Source organism: Ammodytes marinus (assembly GCF_949987685.1).
Source record: "Ammodytes marinus genome assembly, chromosome: 3".
Classification (NCBI taxonomy): Eukaryota; Metazoa; Chordata; class Actinopteri; order Uranoscopiformes; family Ammodytidae; genus Ammodytes; species Ammodytes marinus.
In genome coordinates, this window is record NC_137232.1 from 21667735 (window position 1) to 21687913 (window position 20179).

Here is a 20179-nt window from a genome sequence, read left to right on the forward strand (position 1 = left end):
TGGGCTGCTCTAAGACTGGCGCGGGTGTACAGTATTATCTCAATAATCATAAGATAATGTCTTTCTCAGTTCCTCGACCACCCACTACGCGCCTCGCCGTGTTCTGGTGTGCACGCCGCCGAGGTGTGTCAACACGGGGATGGTGGAAACAGCTGACAAAGCCCCAATTATATTGCTGCCGTTTCTATTCTCTAAATAGACTGTGGATCATCAGCAGAACATGGTGGAACCGCTAGAAATTACAGCATTTTTTTAACATAACCACTGGCTGTGGTCGCTGCTCTAACACAAGAATATGGAAAACTAACCCAGTGTTAAACTGTAATATTCTATGGCCAGTAGCAAAGAGGCCCTGTCACTATCCATAGAGATGATTTTTGTGTGCGTGCTTATGGATGCGCTTGTGTGTGTGTGTGTGTGTGTGTGTGTGTGTGTGTGTGTGTGTGTGTGTGTGTGTGTGTGTGTGTGTGTGTGTGTGTGTGTGTGTGTGTGTGTGTGTGTGTGTGTGTGTGTGTGTGTGTGTGTGTGTGTGTGTGATGGGGTAAAGATACTGTGGGCTGAATGTCTACCGACTCTAACCCCAAATAACGGCCCAGTCTAAACCAGACGCTTCCACTCCTTGCCTCAGACTTTCACATATGGGAGTGAACTGGAAATGCATGGCTGCCAGAGAGGAGGAGTCATGATGGAAATAGGCCAAAATGATGGAGGGGAGAGATAGAGAGAAACCATGGGAGTACACACACACACACACACACACACACACACACACACCATATAGGTGAAGGTAGATAGAAACTAAGGGCACAACATTATATCGAAAGTAATTAAATGCGTGGCAATGAACAAAAATGGCCCATGATTCACCAAATCAACAAAAAACTAAACAAATAAGCCCACCGAATCATGCAGATAAACAAAGTCTGAGGAAATAGCGTTCGGTGAGTTGTGACTGGCTACAGCCAGGGTTTGTGGTGCTTTTTTTTTCTCGCAGGATGCAATTTAAACACACCCTCGGGCAACAGGACTTCATGAATAGGACAGAAAATCAAGAGCAGAGCAGAGAAGAGAAAAGAGGGAGAGGAAAGAGGGGAAATGAGATAGTGGCAAGAGAAAGAGTATGAGATGGAACAGAGGAGAGAGAGAGAGAGAGAGACAGAGAACTTAGTGAGGAGAGATGGCGATTCAAGAGGAACGACAAAATTGGTTAAAACAGGATAGGAGAGAGGGAGAGAGAGAAATAGAGAGAGAGAGAGCGCAAGACCAAGTTACCAAATGTCATACTGGGTTCATAAAAAAAGAAAAAGAATTGTTGTAATGCTGTGCTTGAGTGTGCAAGTCTATCAATAAGTCAATGTTAATTCCCAATGACACACTCACCTCTCCTTGGAAGCTCTTGAGCAAAGGGGCAACCTGTTTCCGAAAATCCTAAAGAAAAAAAAAAAAGAGGGAGAAGAGGAGGTTAGTGAGACTCATAATTGTATAGATAATTAACGGATCGACAGTAATCCAAAAAAACTGAATGAATACAGAAATAAATAATACTAAAAACTAATTCTATAATTATTTACTTGATCATGTTGTGATCAAACGAGATGCTCATTGAATTAGCAATCATTTGATGTGAAGAGAAAGCATTTTCTCGCCAAAGCCGGCGAATCCTGAGTGATGCGTGAGCGAGTGATGAACATGATGGTGGGTGGAGGAGGCCATGTTAGTAGCCTGAGGTGCACTGGCGGACTGCGCTCCCCATCAGAACAGGTGCAGCACCACCTGGGCCACCCAGAGGCACCAATAGTGCGTGTGAGGCAGAGAGAGTGAGTGAGCAGGCCTGCAGTTCATGCAAATTGCCTCAGTCTCCACGCACCAAATATATATATTTTTTTAAATTGTAAAAGCAAATGTTTTCATCCCGCTAGTAGTCCCATTGCATGACTTTCCAGTACGAGTCAGCGGTTTCAGATTAGATAGCCAGTCGAGTATGTATCAGGGGAACATGCAAATCACCATGCTGCTAGCTCTGCCTACATCCTGACAAACTGAACTGGAGCGTATGGTGAGCCGCGTAGGACATTCTGTACACTACTACAGGAACATTTGATATGCACAGTTTGTGGATACTACACATACACACACTCTCACACCAAACTGCCTAATGAAGATGTGAATCAGGGCAACGACAGATGTGCTTGCGGGGATTACTCTGCGCCTTTTAGAAAAAAAAACTCCACCCAAAAGATGCTGCGCAGAAGCGTGCATCTCAAACTGGCCTGGGACCAGTGTCTGGGGGCCAGGGTTGGTCCAGACAGGCCGCTTGTCTGGGCATGAGGACAGGTCATGACCTATGGTGACCCTGCCCCATTGTTACCTCATCAGGGGTCGTTGTGGCTGTTTGTCTCGGGCCAATTCAATATTCCCCTGCTGGAGATAATGACATCCAACCCCACCCCCTCTGCGCGAACACACACACACACACACACACACACACACACACACACACACACACACACACACACACACACACACACACACACACACACACACACACACACACACACACACACACACACACACACACACACACACACACACACACACACACACACACACACACACACACACACACACACACACACACACACACACACACACACACACACACACACACACACACACACACTACCAGAGAAATGGCAGTTGTCAGTAATTTGCATTAGATTTTGATTATATCCTTATTGTCGATGTATTTCCCTTCAGTTAGTATTAGATTACCTGGATTAGTTATTGTTCATATTCATGAAAATAATCTTTGCTTTTATCTTATTTTGTTTCAGTTTAGGTTCCATTGTGTAAATTGGCAAAGAATCTCTCGTTTATTTTCACTACTGTTCACTTACAGTTTGCTACTATCACTGTGAATATGTAAATATAAACATATGCACAGTGTGCAACGAAAGGAACCTATAATGCAAACCAGTCTAGTGTAATCATAAATGTTCAACTTTTGTTGAGACTGCATCTGCACTGCCTCCATTTATTTTTAACAATAGTTTGAAGTTGCTGTTTTAATCATATTGATTTCTTAAGGTAAATAAAAACCTAATGTGGTTGAGTTTAGATGTTTACCCTTTCATCTTGTATTTTTGTAGTGGGTGTTTTGGAGGTCACAAACACTGGGGCTTGATAAGCACAATGTACATACAAACTCACTGAACACTAAACACACTGCACCCAAAAACAACAACAAGAAACGCATTCAAATAAAATGTAGAGCCACTGCTTCTGCAGAGCTCTGAACCCCTCAGGTCCACTCTCTGCTGCTCCACCCCCCTGCCCCCTCCACTTCCAAAGATTTATGACCATATAACATAACAATGCACACAGACACCATGGTCAATCTGTGTGTGTGTGCGTGTGCGTGTGCGTGTGCGTGTGTGTGTGCGTGTGTGTGTGTGTGTGTGTGTGTGTGTGTGTGTGTGTGTGTGTGTGTGTGAGTGAGTGAGGGGAGTGAGAGGAGTGGAGGGGGCCAGGCAGCAGGAGATGGATGGCTGGTGTGTGAGCTGCCGGCAGACAGCAGACAGGCCAGCCCGAGGAATCCTCCAGGGAGTATGGAACTCCCATTCGCTGTCTGTCTGCCCTGCAGCTAAACACAAACGTGTGTATGTGCGTGCCTGCGCGCACATACGAGCGCGCACAAAGTTGTTTTACTACCACTGCCTCTGGCTAGCAATCTTTGGGACATTTTACAACCATTCCCACCAAAGCCTTTATAACCGTGCGGTAGAGGAGTCTTGACTAACTAAAAGGAAATTAAGAACTGGATGAATAATTCAAGCAACTTAGGAGGCACAGTGAGATGTAGTCTCAAAAGAAAAAAAAAACTCCACACTGTGTCGGTCCTAATGAATAATGAAACTTTGTTTTCACGCCGCATTTCTTTGCACTACTTTCAAAACGCTACAAAAGCCTGCGTGTGTGTGTGTGGATGTGTGTTATTATGCAGACCATGAGTGCAGTTCAAGCCGAGTACAGCTCGGCAGACTAGACACAGTCAACGTGGGCCGGTCTCCTGGTTGTTGAATAATGGATCAGAGACGGACTCCCGCTCAGCCTAATGCAGTCTGATCTGATGTGACTGTGATCTCCGCTGACTGCTGCAGACCACAGAGAGCTGACAGCCCCGCTCTATAGGCTGGTCAACCACACACACACACACGCACACACACACACACACACACACACACACACACACACACACACACACTGACAGAGCCACAGCCACGCAAGAGGCAGAACACACAGCTCGGCGAATGCACACAAGGCGGTCGGAGCATTATTTTTTTTCTTTTTAATCAAGCGCAGGCCATGGCGCGGTACGAAGCGGCCTGTTTGGTATAGGCAGCCTGGATGCTTATACACCTCCAAACGCCTGGAGTTTTTTAGTGCTGATTCCCATTGAGCCTGTTACAGCCCTGTAATGAATCCTGTCGCTCGTCTGGCCTGGCTCAGATTCCTCCTCCACATACCAGGGAGATGCCAGGGGCCACACAGACGCCAGAGGAGCCTTCCTAAATCACAGCCTTGTTACACTGATGAATGTGTGTGTCCTGTTCTGTGATCTAGGTTATCTGCCTCTGTGTGTTTGTGTGCGCCTCTGCATGTTTTCTTTGTGCTTCATGTTTCTCTCTGCCTGTGTGTGTGTGTGTGTGTGTGTGTGTGTGTGCGTGTGGTGTGTGTGTGTGTGTGTGTGTGTGTGTGTGTGTGTGTGTGTGTGTGTGTGTGTGTGTGTGTGTGTGTGTGTGTGTGTGTGTGTGTGTGTGTGTGTGTGTGTGTGTGTGTGTGTGTGTGTGTGTGTGTGTGTGTGTGTTGCTAGGTATGTGGTTATACCTGAAAGGAGATTACAGATGAATGTGAAGGGTAAAGTGAAATTAGCGTCTTTCCTATGCAGGTAGATTTCCCTCTGGTGTGTGTTCCTCTACACAGGGTGGGCTACTGCTAGGAGCCCAAGTCAATAGTCGCAATCCTCATCCATTGGTAACTATAATAGGCCTACTGTCAACTCCACTGAGAGTTGACGATTTTTCTATCCACCGTCTACTCCGTTCATACATAATTCATGGTACCATCAATAATTCACAATGGTGACATTACCAATAATAACACAACAATACTTTGTTTTCGCTGTGTGGTTTAAAAATGCGTTGCCTTGGTAACAGAGATGAAACAAAATATTCCCAGGAGGAGTGATGGGAACACAGGAACAGGACAGAATTCCCTCCTGATCCCACTTAGTAGTGTTGTCACACTCTCTTTCTTTCTCTCCCTGCTGCACTGCCTCTCTCTCTCTCTCTCTCTCTCTCTCTCTCTTTCTCTTTCCTCGTTCTCTCTCTCTCTCTCTGTCTCTCTCTCACACACACACACAGTCGCGGAACACACTTTTCTGCACACATAAAAAAACTAGGTCAGATAATACAAACTCCTGAGGGGTTTTCTGTTTTGTCTCTTTAGGATTTCAGGGAAACTAATGGAGACTATTTTTGGGAGCCGAGCCCGCATCTCTGCGCCGTGTACTCCTCCCCTGTTTTCTCAGTAAATAATCATGGCTGCATTAACAGTAGGAGAAAAGATTCAGGGAAACGCTGAGACAAACCATGATTGCCCAAAAAAAAGGATCGCATGCTTGTGTGTATCGGTGCGTTATCTTCAGATCTGGGATTTTTTCTCACCTCCGGTGTGTTCTTCTTGAAGTCGCGGCTCAGGTCGATGAGTTTCTTGCGGGACTGTTCGCTCTCGTCCTGTCGGTTGGCAAGCTGTGTGGCGGTGGCGTCTAGTTCTTTCTGCAACACAAAACACACAACTTATATTTTATATCAAACTTTTTACTATATGTCCACTTGTCATTACATTCAGCACCATTCAGGATATAAAGACAGGAGTTGTTTTTGTGATTCGGCAGCAGACTCCTTGACCCATCTGGCATGCAATGCAGCAGATTACCCATCCTGCCTCAGCTGAACTCGCAGCGGCACACAGGCAGAGAAAAGAACCACAACGGAGATGTCCCGCAAAAAGGAAAAACCCATCTACACCAGCAGTTTGAACTGCTACTAGCACAAGCAATATCTAAGCCACTCAGCAGCCTGTCAGTCTATCAGTTACCACTGTGCTGGCCATGACAGCCTGTGCAGCAATGGACTACTACTATCACTCCTCCCACTACAACTGCAGACACTCTTCACTACAATTATTGACTGTCTTGCTCCAGTCAGACGACCCCTCCCCTGCTCCACCACATAACGACAACAGTGCAATTATCAACAACAGCAGTGTTGTCAAGGCTAAGGCAGGGCCCGCCTTTATCCACATCCATTTTGCATTGTTATTAATAGCTATTTATGGGACTTGTTCCAGATGATGGGCCAAGTGCTGACATTAACAAGACGTTCAGGCCTTGTAAAGATTGTATCTCTCTCCGTTGAGTGTGTGAGTGTTGCTGGATTATGTTTCTGTTGGATTCTTGCCTGCTGTCACGCTCACTCCTCTTTTTTTTCTCCCCCTACCTCTTCATTTTTCCATACTCTCTGCAGATCATCCACTCACTCATTCAACCAGCAGTAGCCTCTCCTCCATTTAAATCTCTCTTTTCTCCCTTCACTCCGCCCTCTCCCCCTTTTTTTTACCCCCTCCCCTCCCTTCCCATCCACCTCCTGTGAGGCCGCCCACCCCTGAGAGTGATTAAACGCTGCTGAAGGGCCGTTATGCTAACTAACACACTAATCATTTAATACACACATTACCACAGGGGCCCTTGTGGCTCAGTCTGCTGACAAGGTCCCAAAACACACTCACGCGCACATGCCCACCCCCCCCCCCCCCCCCCCCCAAAACACACTCGCACAAAAAAAATACAACCCTCTTAAGAAATAGTGTAATCAAGTACTAATTAGGGAGTCGTTATACTTTTTTATCCTATCAGCGTTAAATTGAATTCCCTGACCAGCTGTGATCTGGTCTTATCCACAAACAAAATAAAATATATATATTTTAACAAATGCCGGTCGACTGTACTCTGCAATGGATTTTATTTTACACAGTAGCACAGGACGTTTGGGAGGGAAAAAAACTGCTCACTTGCTTACATGCCATCTTGCTCTGGCTGCCCATGGAGCAGTTGATGTAGCAGCCTGTCCGCCCGTGGCCATGGAGCAGATGCACTATCTGTTAGTGAATTCGAGCGTGCGCAGAAGCTTGTGCAACGCTTGATGAAAGGAGGAACCTAATACATTTTAATCATGTTAAATTAATTGTCAAAAAAAAACGAGTGCTGTAGTTCACGAATAGAAGGTGTAATTATTATAGTGGTGAAGATTAGCTACAGGAGCAAGAATACAAGGCCCATACGGTTCATGATATGAACAGATATATTAGGCGCTGGCAGATCACAAATCATTTATCATAAGTCATAAATCAATGTATTAAGGTTACTTTATTAGATCCTTTCAATATTATAAGCTCAGTGGAAGTGACACGTTAGTTTGAATCTTGTTCTGAAATAAAAACGCATACGCAAGCAACCACGACAATTTTAGGTACATCCCAGCAGGGATAATGCTATTAATCATCAAAGCTATGCCGTTAAACACTAGGAATTATTTTTGGAAAATATATAATTTCCATGATCCTAACCACAAGAGAAGTATAATAACGCGGATGACTAATAGCAGGTGTTTGATTATGTTACACACATCAATGCCTGCATCAACTTGAAGAGTAAAGTTTGCATAAGTGCATTAAAATAAAATATATTTTTAAATTGAGTTTGGTTTGCATTGCTCCATCTTAAATCATTTTTGAAAGATGGTGCGGCTCATATATATTTTAATCCTATCTCATGGAATTTTTTAGAAATTTAGGACATGGCCTTCAGGTCACACTACATCACAATACTATTACATTGTTCATGTAGGTCTTTCTAGTGAATGCACAGCTCATACCATTGCCGATTGAGTTTAAATAAATAACCTTGTAAGCAATACCTGACATGCGAAATAGCCCATGCAAACTTGATGTACATTTATTTTCAGCTAAATAAGAGTTATCGGAAATGTCTAAAGGAATTCATCCCAATTAGCCAAACTATTCATTTGATATTGATTAATGAGTTCTGTTTCACAGCAAAAACACAAATAACCACAATCCACCACGGGGTTGTGCTTTAGGAGGTCATGTGCCAATCCCTGACGCCCTTGATTCTGTCCAATCCCCTTTCAAAACCCTGCACATATCCCAGTGTGTTACCAAATCCTCATCGCCAACAACATTTTTAAAAAAAATGCTCACCACTAAGCTAAATAAACACAACACACATGGAAGAGGATTGATTCAATGCCAAGTGGGCAAGTAATTATGGGCATGGTCTCATGGTCTCAGTTCAAAAAAGAAAAAGGAGGACCCTCAGACCCAGTCAGGTTTTGACTATGCAGCAAACTCTCTCTGCCCACATCAGCAGACACAGGCAGACTTTACACTCATCTTGCTGATGGAGCGTAACATCCGAAAGTGCACAATCCCCACTGCCTGCCCCTTGTTCACGCACACATCAAAATCATATTGACCATTAGGAGAGCAACACTATTCCCATTTTTCTTTTACTAACAAGCAGGATAATAAGTTGTCATATTTTAAGTACCTTTCGTCAATCACTGAACAAATATATTTGAGCATTTTTTTCCTCTACTGAATGCTGCTTTTGTGGTTCTTTGGGAATGAATACTGGACTGCACCGTGGCCGGTTTACATGCTACAAAAGATGCCGACTCAAGCTAGAAACACACAGAAGACGTTCTTTTTACCCTTAAACGTTTGTTCTCTGTTTCAACCAACTATAAAATCTGTTAGATGGGGGTTATTTTATGAGTTTATAAAAAAATATATATTAATAACATATTGAAATACAGCTCCATTGCTCACGCCTAAAATTGGTTGATATGGAATACCAGATTGGAGGTATATCATCATACTACGGATAACCCTTCTGAATTCTATGCAGTGAGGACTGTCAGTGCCCAATTGGTCCAGCTACTTGATCCTTGAAGTTTATATTACGGCTGACTCAAGATAGCAAATTAATAGATAGTTAAATAGGAAGATGAAGACCTTATATTTGTATAATAACAGCTGGCATCTGTCACTATCCATCTATTGCACGTTTCAGTTTGAACAACGAGGTCAGCAGTGCAAACAAGCCAGTTTGAACAAAAATATCAATACATCCCCAATTTGGGAGTTAAGCATGTCTTAGTTTGTGTTGCAACAACATTTCCAACTAGGAGTAGTAGTGCATTACAGGGTTTGTTTGGATTGTATTAAGAAGCATCAACTAACAGTAAGTCAATTCGGCTATTTTGTTGGCCTCGTCAAGATCTACATTTTTGGAGGGGAAAAACTGTTAACTTTGGGCAAGGCTGCTCCACAGGGGCTCTGCCATCTGGCATACCACTGGGGTTTTCTCGCTGTCATGTTTGACATCAATGATTGACATCATGCTTGTTTGAAAAAGCAAACAAATAGTTGATGAGGAGCCAAGACACAAATAAAGAAAATAATAAAGAAAATTAAACAATACATGGTAAGAGATAGAATGGGAGTCTATATTTTACAATACATGACTAATGTTATTATAAGAGATATAATTGCATTGGCAATTGCAAATACCAGTTTACTCTTCTATTTTAAGGCCTCTAGTGCACCAAACACCATGCATGAGGAACTCTGGCCTTCAAGCTCCGAAGTCAACACTCTCCGGCTCTCCTTGGCCCGACTTTGAAATGTTTTACTTTTCCAATCTGAAATCTGAAAACAGTTTAATTGACCAGTTGTTTAATCAATTTAACCATTCACATTAACTACAGAGCTATTTTTGCATCTGGCGAGGGCTGGTTGGGACTGCGCTGTCTAGTTTAGCAGACGATGGAATATGGTGTGTGCAGGGGAGCATTAAGTGGGCTGTAATGTCTGTGTGATTGCTGTAACAGCCCTGCTTGGCTTGGCTGGACTGGCCCACAGCAGCAGTCCCTGTCCTGGTTCATTTGGTCGTCTGGTCAGCTGTAAAGACGATTGGAACAGATTGCCAACACTCCCTAGAGAGACTTCAACACCGACTTGGCCAAGAAGCCTCCCGCACGCTGCTCCACGCGCGTGTGCTCTCACATGAATAAACAGACAGCCCAGCCGTCGCAGTAACTTGGGGAGCCCAGTCTTTCCACATTCTTTTGAACTCAAAAAAAGGAGGAAGTCCACTAACATGTTCGGCCCGGCGAAAATTTGGCATAGGGAGCCATGTTTCGCAGCTAGGAAGGACGATGGGCCAAAACCAAAATGAGTATCTCTCTGTCCTAGCCACTGTGGGTGATAATACTAATCAACGATAACAGCCATGGGTAAACAAATCCTGTTAGGACCGGCCATCAGACCTAAGGTGTATGCGTGTGTGTTCATCTCTCCTAATGAAATCCCTTCCACTCGTCTGCAGGCAGAGAAGAGGCTTTCTATCTGAGCAAATCGCTCTAATTACTCTAATGAGCCACAGGTGACGATACAGTGAGACTGATTAATTAAATGGGAGGCACCAATCAGGCATGTCTGATTATGCCAATCATATCGACTACAGACTAAATTGAGATAACCGGAGACAGACACACTTTAATTGAGGTATCAAAACTTTGTTGAATTCCTTACGCCCTCACGCTCCGACGATGCCGAGACAGATAGGCTGCTGGAATGACAACAAGGTTATTGTTATGTACACAGTATGAAGTCAAATCCGCAGCTGCTGTCTGTGCTGCCACGGTGACCACGGGTGCACACGGAGGAGAGGGAGAGAGCACGGGCATGAGCACTTTGCCTTCAGATCTCATTCCCTGGAGAATAATTGGGAATGTAACTGCAAGAAACGCTTTGTTTACACCTCGTCTGCCGTCACACATGCCAAGTAGTCTGCCACTACTCCTTTAGTCCAAACACAATGTAGGTTAACTGCTCCACATGCGGCACATGCTTTACACATTGATCTAATGGAGTACCACTCTTGAATTAGAGCCAGGCATAGGAGGACACAGACAAAAATACATTCACATCTTCTCAGTAATAATAACATCATATTAGTCACACTGCGGAAGAGGCTAATATTTAAAAACAAAACTCGCCTGTGTGCATTATTACAAAGTAGTGAGAAGTCTTGTACAGCCTCTTCACTTGGCATCATGACATAGATGTTTAAGAGATGAAGTTCTCAGTGCTGCCAATGCAGTCACTAATCTCTCCTTTTATCTCTGACATGTCTGAGGCTGTTATGTGGTTATGATAGTAAACACTAAAGGCGTCTGGAAAGATGTTTTATCTAAAATCTACAAGGCCTACCTCTGAACCCCCCCTCCTCTGTCTCCCCTCATGGCGTTTCCTCCTCCTATGCGGCTGACTGTTGTGTATACCAGAACCTACTGTGTGGGGGTGGAGTCGTGTGGTGGCGGCTCAGTCAGGAGCGACAGCCACGCTTGCTACAACGACACGGTACATGATCACAGATCACAGGCACGCCCCCTCAAAACACAGCACAGCAGCGGCGCAGATAACATACTACAATCCCGGCTGCCTGTATATCTTCCTACCTTTGACATGGCGGGGTGCGGAGCTTTAAATGTGCCAGCACGAAACCACACAGGATCTGAAGAGGCATGCCACATCCTACCGAGTCTTTTTTTTGTGTGTGTGTGTGTTGCTTTTCCTCTCACCAATTGGAGTCGTAGCCGCAAAGTTTTCCTAACCACAAGCTAACACAATAGTTTCACCGTGACAACTGAAGCCTTAACACTTTTGTGTGCGAGTGTGTGTTCTGCGTGTGCACCTGTGTTTGTGCGAAAAGCGGTTGGGGGCAGGAGGTCAGCCTAACACTCTCCACAGCCTAACAAGACGCTTGTGGTCCCTGAGCGTTTTGCTCCTTTTTTTTGAAACACAGATCCATATCTAGCAACAGCAGAGGAGCTGTCAAGACTCACCTCAGTGACGCTGACGCAAGCCTGGATCAAAAACAACCTTTTTACACCGCGGCCTCGTTTGTATTGATCCGTGTTTCTCTGCTGAGAGACTGGTTGTTGTTTTATCTCCCCAACATCCATGCCTTAACTCTCCCGAAGCTCGCTGAGAGCTAGTCATTATTTCGCCCGACCTATTGTCTGACAAGGGGTTTCAGAGGCCAGGCCTGAGCCTAAACACAAATATAATGAGACTAAGATGGTTTCTGGCATGGAGGAAGTGAAGCTCGCTTGGTCTCATTTTGCGGACTTTGAATTCAGCTAGAGGCCTGTGTCACGAAGGGTGAGTGGTGTGGAGGGTGCAACTTGGAGGAGAGAGGGGCATGGCGATATGCTAGGGTGTAATGCCTTGGTGAAAGGGCAAGATTTTTCATCCTTGCGTTTACAGGGTGGAACGGCTAGGATATTGAGATCCGAGATAGGATCAGAGGGTAGTGAGCTGTTTCAGCCACGATAAAGGCCACGCATTACAAATAGAGAGAGGGAGAGAGAGAAAGAGAGAGAGAGAGAGGGATAGTATCACACCTCTCATCCCTGAATTAATGCTTCCATTCTGCCAGGAAGCCATTCTGTGCCAGTGAGAGGAGATTGGGGAGGGGATGAGTGCACAGATACGGACAAAAAAAATGGATACTGCGATTGTGGAGAGGGGCGATAGGGATTAATCAAGTCTGGGAGAAGAGTGGGGCTCTCTCTCCGGGCCCTGTAGCACACGTACAAACCTAGGCCCCGACAATTTAACAATTGACATCGCCACTATTTGTTTATATTGCACCAAATACACACACAGTTACACACACAGACACACAGTTACACACACACACACACACACACAGACACACACACACACACACACACACACACGTGGATAATGAGAGTCACAGGTGCAGGGCTAGCAACGTTGCAGACGTCCACTCATCATCCCACACTTGTATGCGAGCTAGTCCATCTGGCCTAGAAAGTCTGTGACCCTTGACAATGGATCAGTGTTCAAAGTTGCACTGATTTAGTTACGATCCGATCTATTCTCAATCCGTCAGCCTATTTGATTTGCTGTAATTCACTTAGCCGTCCATTTAAGGTATTTAAGCAGCTTCCAGTTTTCTGGCACAGTCGCCGGACAGTAAGGATGGTCTGCATCACTCTCATGTGCCTCTGGTACATTAAATCTTTGCGCTGCATGGTGCCCTTTTCCAACGTTTTAATTTAGCCTTGTTTATCCGTTGCATCCAGTAATTTTCTAGACGCCTGATGATGACACATCAGCAGGCCAGTGCCTATAAAAGCTGCATGCTGACTGCTGTGCATAAATCAAAAGCACATATCAAAATGCCCCATTACGTTAGATATATCCGGAGAATGTGTCAGGTTAATGTGCTGTCACTATTTTCCAGCGTGGCCCAGCCTTCTGACTGAGTTTGACACCCATGGTCTATACGATCAACGTCAACAGAGCATGTCCCGGGGCTAAAGGCTTACTCAGCCTTTATGAATAAGAGTTTTCTGTTCTGCTTGCATGACTTTTTTTTTTGTTGATGGAGGAACAGGCAGAGAAACGCAGAGAGAGGAGAGAATGAGCATAGCTAATCCTTACAGTAATGACAGAATAATTAGCTTGCATTAGGCTATGTAATGTGCTGTAATTATGTCATTTATTCTGTGTTGCGAGAATGTGATATGAAGCCGGTACAATGAGAGAAGAGGCATCAAGCTCAGTGGGAAGTAGGATGGAGCATGTGTAAGAGCTCAGGCTCTTTCTATTGATTGATCCAAACATCAAACGAAACCACTGGAGTAATGGGGGGGGGGGGTGGGGGGGGGAGTGAAGGACAGCTAAAAGCTATTTGGAGCTTTCACTGCATAAAAGACTTGACCTGTTCCACACAGCCTACATATCAAAACCATCAAACAGCAATCAATAGACCAAAGCGGTCAACTCAACAAACCGTCACCCTACTAAAACATCAAACCCGCGGCCCAAGCGTCAGATGATAGGCTACACTCAGCTTATCCATTACCATCAGATAAAGAGGAGATAAAACACAGAGCCTAATCCTTTCATGTGTCGTGACAGCCACAGCAGCCTCCGAGGCATTCCTTCAGTCTGGCTCTCAAATAGTTTTATGGCGGAAGGCAGCCATTCAGCCAGCCAGCCAGCGAGTCAGGGCTGTTCTGGTCTGTTTGTCTTATTTCACAGTTTACACGCTGTTTTATAGGTAGTTATTATGGTCACCATGGTGATGCCATACGTTTTTATGGTCTTTTGGTCTGAGGGCAGAGAGTGTAATAAACGGGAAAACACACACACATGAAAACAAAAGACTCACAAAACACACCCCTGCTGTGGAAAGGTCTCCTCTCACTCCCCTCCCCTCCCTCGCTCTTTTCCCTCACTCTTTATCAGTCTCACCAAATGCCTATCTCCCTGCTTTCGGCTTCATGTGAAACATGGATGGGCTAACGTCAAAGAATTGTCCTCTCTCATTCCACATCTGGAGCTGATCAGAGGGCCTCCTGGAAGTTGAGGCCTCTGGGCCTATTAATAACCATACCGCTGAACTCAGGGTCAGACAGCAGTCAGCGGATGAGCCTGTGTCTACTAAACACATAGTCCCTTTCGCCCTTCCCCCCTTCCTCAAGAGGACCGCTCTTACTTTTAAAAACGAGAAGCCAGAGCTGCCGAGCTTAACAGTGTAGCACATCTAGCACTGCGCCTCTGATATAGGGGCATACAGGGACCCATCCAACTCAAAAAAGATATTAGTCACACAAAAATAGTAAAGGTTTTACTTTGAATTTGGACATCATTTAAAAATTAAACAATACATTAGCATATAACCAGCCTGGGATAATTGTGAGACAATTTTCTCTCTCCAGTTTGTTTTTCTTTCCACGTCCAGGCAAGTTCAAGTTCAAGGGGGCTAGACCTGTTAAAAGGCCAGACAGATGGTAAAGTCATCATGGGTTGGCTCTGAAGGTTAGGCCAGTCAGACAGCCCAGGTCATAGCAGGGTCTGTGGGGTCAGACCACCTCTCAACCCTGGCTCCAGTCTGACAGCTGCTAAGGTCAAATGTCAGGAAGAGGTTAAGGTACCGTCTGAGGACGACCAATGAATTTAACAGATACTGGACTGTGTCATTTGGATGGAATTTCTCCCATGTTTTGGTAGTCGTAGCCATTGACCCGTCCTACGCCAATTAATCGTGCATTAGGCAAAGCCTTTATGGGTAATTTTAGCAGGGTGCTTGTAGTTAAAACTATTTAATCTCTTTCCTAGTGCAATTTCAATGAGTCCATCAAGCATGACAATGATTCTGGTTCACTAAACTTAAATGACACATCCATCCTTTCCCTCCTTAAATGATCAGACCTAAAAAACTGAAAACACACTTCAGCTGTTTCAAAGATCCTCTGCAAGTTTGCCACCGTTAAACTAGATCAGCGAGTATGGCACGAATGCAGAGAACAATTTGTTAATAAACCACCCCCATCACGCGCGCGCACACACACACACACACACACACACACACACACACACACACACACACACACACACACACACACACACACACACACACACACACACACACACACACACACACACACACACACACACACACACACACACACACACACACACACACACACACACACACACACCTGTGAATATCGGGTAGTTGAATCATCATAATCGGTGGTAGTTTTCTGCTGAGCCCAGCCAGCAGTTGATGTTATTTTTAGAGGGCTGACACAGAAGCAGGCCGTCCATTTACTCTGTGAGCTGGCAGCAAGACCATCACAGCTCTGGTTGCTTTTAAACTACGAAAACGGGAATGAGCTCAACATAAACACTGCATAGGTGTGGACACTTACAGAAATGAAGTTAGCCCAGATTTAGAGCCATTACTCTAACATTAGGGCTCTTTATAAACACAAGGTGGTGTGTGCAAATGCCACATCCGCACACACATTAAACCATCAAACCGTTCATCATCTTTGGCCTGTGAGGATGACATGTGAAAAGTTTGTTCCATCGCCTATTTCAAAAGCTAAGCGAGAGGGCAATACTAGGAGACACTGCTCGCCTTTGCATTACTTCAAGTGTGATAGAATTCCTGGCAGAAGCTGATCACAGACTTATGGATGAATTAAAACACAAGACAAGACAAAAGCAAGCGAGAGAGAGAGAGAGAGAGAGAGAGAGAGAGAGAGAGAGAGAGAGAGAGAGAGAGAGAGTATCAGAAATTGCAGCGAGAGCTGAGGCTAAAGGTTGAAGGCTGTTCCTATCAGCCGTGACGGATGGCTTGAGCCTGAAGGCCGGCTATGGATCTAGCAACTGAAGCCATGATTGACATAGAAAATTACACAGAGTGAGCTATTAGCAGATAGCAAGCCATATCATAATTCAATCCCTACACCATCAAAGTGCACCAATATCATAACTCAATACTAAGAACCATTAGCCTGCAGAACACCAATATCATAATTCAATCCTGAGGCCATCAGCCCATGCCAATATCATAATTCAATACTTGGACCATTAGGACACACCAATAGGCCCTATTAGAATTCAATACCTATGGTCAATGATCTAACAGGACATTGATACCGGAGTCATGGGTTGCTAAGGGATGAGGTTTTGGCTCATAAGGATCCTCACAGGCCTTATTTAGCCCAGACTCCTTGATAACAGTGAGATAAACAACACTAAAATTAGGTAGGGCAAGTGGTTCACCAATAAGCTTGGCTACACCAGCAGCTGAAGACCACAGAGTGTTTGCCAACAGGAACAACAACTCATTGAGAGGGACACGTTTGTTGAGCAAAACTAAGCGCTGCATTAGCTTCAAACTCCGCAGTGCGCTCAGCCAAACTTGTCAAAAATTGTTTCGAACACTGGCCCCTACTGTGCGACCGGTCTGCAGTCGGTCTAAATTTTCTCATTGCGGTACCTCGTGGAAACGGGACTCTCATTTTCGCTCTCTGGTCCATTGCCTCTGTTTATTTTTCCATGTTAACATCTTGTTTAACTCCTCCAAATACTGAAAATCTCATCCAGACTGGGCTTGCTGGGTCATCAGAAAAAATGTGCACCGTAACAAACCAATCAAATGGTTTTAAAAAAAACAGCTCAGGTTTCTTCGTCTGCTTTCAGTCAATTTCTCAACTAAATTGTCGTTGTCATTATTCAAAGTTATTCTCACCACACATTTCTTAGGTTCCCTCACTTCACTATACTCCTTGTGTAGTGAAAAATGACACCCAGGGGTGGAAAAATATAGGAGAGAATGATGTATTACTGAAAAATACTGGAATGATTAATGAGCATCTATTTTGACAATCGATTTACTGTTTTTATAGCAAACGATGGTACCACGGTCATTGGTTCCACCTCCTCAGTTGTGGGGATTTTATGATGTTCTGCATTTGATATCATTGTGAACTAAATATATTTTGTTTTTTGATTGTTGACAAAAAACGTATGAAGATGTCAACCTGGGCTTTTTAAGACTACTTCTAATACTTTATTACACTGTGCTACACATATACACTGCATGAATGTGAAAAATGTTTTAGTTATTTGCAGGTCTGAAAAAAACAACATGTATTGACTTTTCAGTAAAAAGCTGGCATTTGAAATGAGATCACCCTGATGAAGGTGAGATAGCTGAAAGCATGTGGTGGAGGAGTAAAAAAATAAGAACAAAAGCAACAAGAGTGTGTGACGGGATGTAAGCCCAGTGCTGGACTTCACCTCGCTGTTTGGGCACTTTTACTTTACCAGTCAACCACAGACAAGAACAGAAATTTTTTCCATGATTTTTGTTTACAGAAAACCCTGGATTTAATATTACAAAGATGAACAATAGACTATACAAGATTACGTCAGCCTTGGAGACACATTTTCAGGCCTAAGGTTGATTTTTAAATAAATTGGACATCATCCTCAAATGGTAACAACAACAGCTAGCGTATTCCAAAGCCAGCCAAAAGAGAAGTGTCCAGTCACTGACGCCAAGGCCCCTCTCCACTGGAATACAGAGCAGCAGAATAATGGATGCTTCTGTCATGAGATACGGTGAAACTCTATGATGCTGTAGGTGAGAGAGACTCCAAGTGGGTCTGTAAATAATGCCTGCCACTTGAAAATAGGTCTCTGGAAAATGCCCCCCCTGTGCTCTTGTTGCTGGTTGTTGGGTGGAAGTTTTGACTGTGCCGTGCCGTTGCATTAAGGTGTTTTAGTATTGTATGTGGTGGGGAATACTAAAAAAATTAAGCAACGTTTCTGTCACATGCTGTTGCACAATTAGTCTATCTGAATGTTGCCTTAACTAAAGAGCTGCTTTAGGTTTATTTTGTAAGACAAACTACTAGCTGGTAAAGATAGAGTACCATCCATACACACATTTAGAAGATTTTCATTCAGGTATTGATTGAGTTATAGCTCATTTTACTAGCTGTCGAAACCCCTAAAAGACATGTTAATGACTTCTTTATAGAGATTAACTACTGTACTAAAACTGGACGCTGGACGTCTCAGTGTGTTTTACTGTGGCAGTAGTAGCAGTATTTTTGCTTATACAGTATATGATACAGGAATTTCACATAGGCCCCTCTAATATACAGTGATGTCCACAATCGGCCCCTGGAGGAATAGTGCAGCTTAAATCTAAACTGCTTATAATGAGCCTGTACTGAAATCAGTTGTGATGATGAATCATTATAAAGTGTAAGAAGACATAAAAGTTACTGCGGCAAAAAGTCAGTCTAATGTGTTTGTGGTGTCAATTGGCCGAGTTTTCGGCCAATAACTAAGTAGTTATAATACATACTACATGTTATAACCAGAATTATTATTAGGGATTTCTATACTGGACAAGACAGGAGAAAATTACTTAAAATGTGCATTGTGTATTAACATTTGGACCATCTTCATCACTACGGGCTGTTCAAATGAAATGCAGCCACTCTTAAAGCTTTAGGGTTTTGCTAAGTCTTAAATTACCAACTGTTGAAAAAAAAAAGCAGATCTGTGGAATATTTTTTTTATCAGGAAGCAGAGCCTTCCACACCTTCGAAATGTATTAGGGAACATGTCGACTTGTCTCACACACGTTTGCATGAAGCCTGCATTAAGAGCTGCTGACTCCATCTGTTTGGGTACCCCTATTTTTAGACATCTGGTTAAGTGCTTCTTATCTTTTGTTAAAACATCAGACGACATCGGTCAAAATCTATTTTTCCCATGAAAGGTGAATTTGTTTAGTTGACCACTTGCGATATTGACTTTCACACAGTAAACTAGATTTACTTTCTGTATGAAAATCGGTCGAGTGTGTTGGAGACACTCCTTGGAGCAGAGGGAGGGTGAAGAAAAGTGAGCATTAAAGTGGGACGTTCACTAAATCACTGAAGGGTTTGGGGAGTAGGGGCCTCCACTGAGAATTAGCCACTGATAAGGTAGATGAGGAAAAGTTTTTTTTTTTTTTTTTACTTTTCCAGTTTTCTGAGGGGCTGCACATTCCTCCCAGTCGTACGGACAGAGTGTATCGTCCACACGGATAAACTATAACCTCTTCGGAACAAAACGTGGGATGACATAGCCCTGACCAGAGTAGACCGAGAGGGCAGACCTGACATGCACTCGTCCCTCTCTCTGACTCATGCTTAGTCGCTCACCACCCACCGACACACAGTGAAACCTCAGTCCCAATGCCAGGTTTTGTCACTGGGCAGAGAAGTGGTTGGCTACAGTAAAAGCATGACGTGATGCCCCTTCCTCTATGCTCCCCCAGCCTGTGCAGCAACAGAGGGGTAAAAATATCCCACCAGTGAGTTCAGACAACCAGCTCATAAATTAACACTAAAACTCCTACAGACAACAGTGGGACAGTCGCTGAGAGATTTTAAAACAACTCAGGTTGCCGCTGACCATGGCTCTGCAATCAGCTTTAAAAAAAAAAACCTTTCCCCAAAATTTGGCGGTGTTCAAAATAGACAAGCTCTAGATCAGTCTTCATCGAAGTCCCTTTTTAACCAAACGCTTACATAGTGAACTATTTTTCAAAATGGCTCTAGGGGTGCTTTGT

General features: G+C 44.0%; 1 protein-coding gene across 1 annotated transcript in view; it reads right to left on the bottom strand.

Moving 5' to 3' along the window:
* Positions 1-20179, bottom strand: part of cux1b (cut-like homeobox 1b) — a 56364-nt gene that overhangs the window by 33213 nt on the left and 2972 nt on the right. The window contains exons 2-3 of the mRNA XM_080025265.1: positions 5727-5837; positions 1381-1428 (exon numbers count right to left, since the gene is read on the bottom strand). Of these exons, the coding sequence (XP_079881391.1) occupies positions 1381-1428; positions 5727-5837 (159 nt within the window). The remainder of the gene's footprint in view (positions 1-1380; positions 1429-5726; positions 5838-20179) is intronic.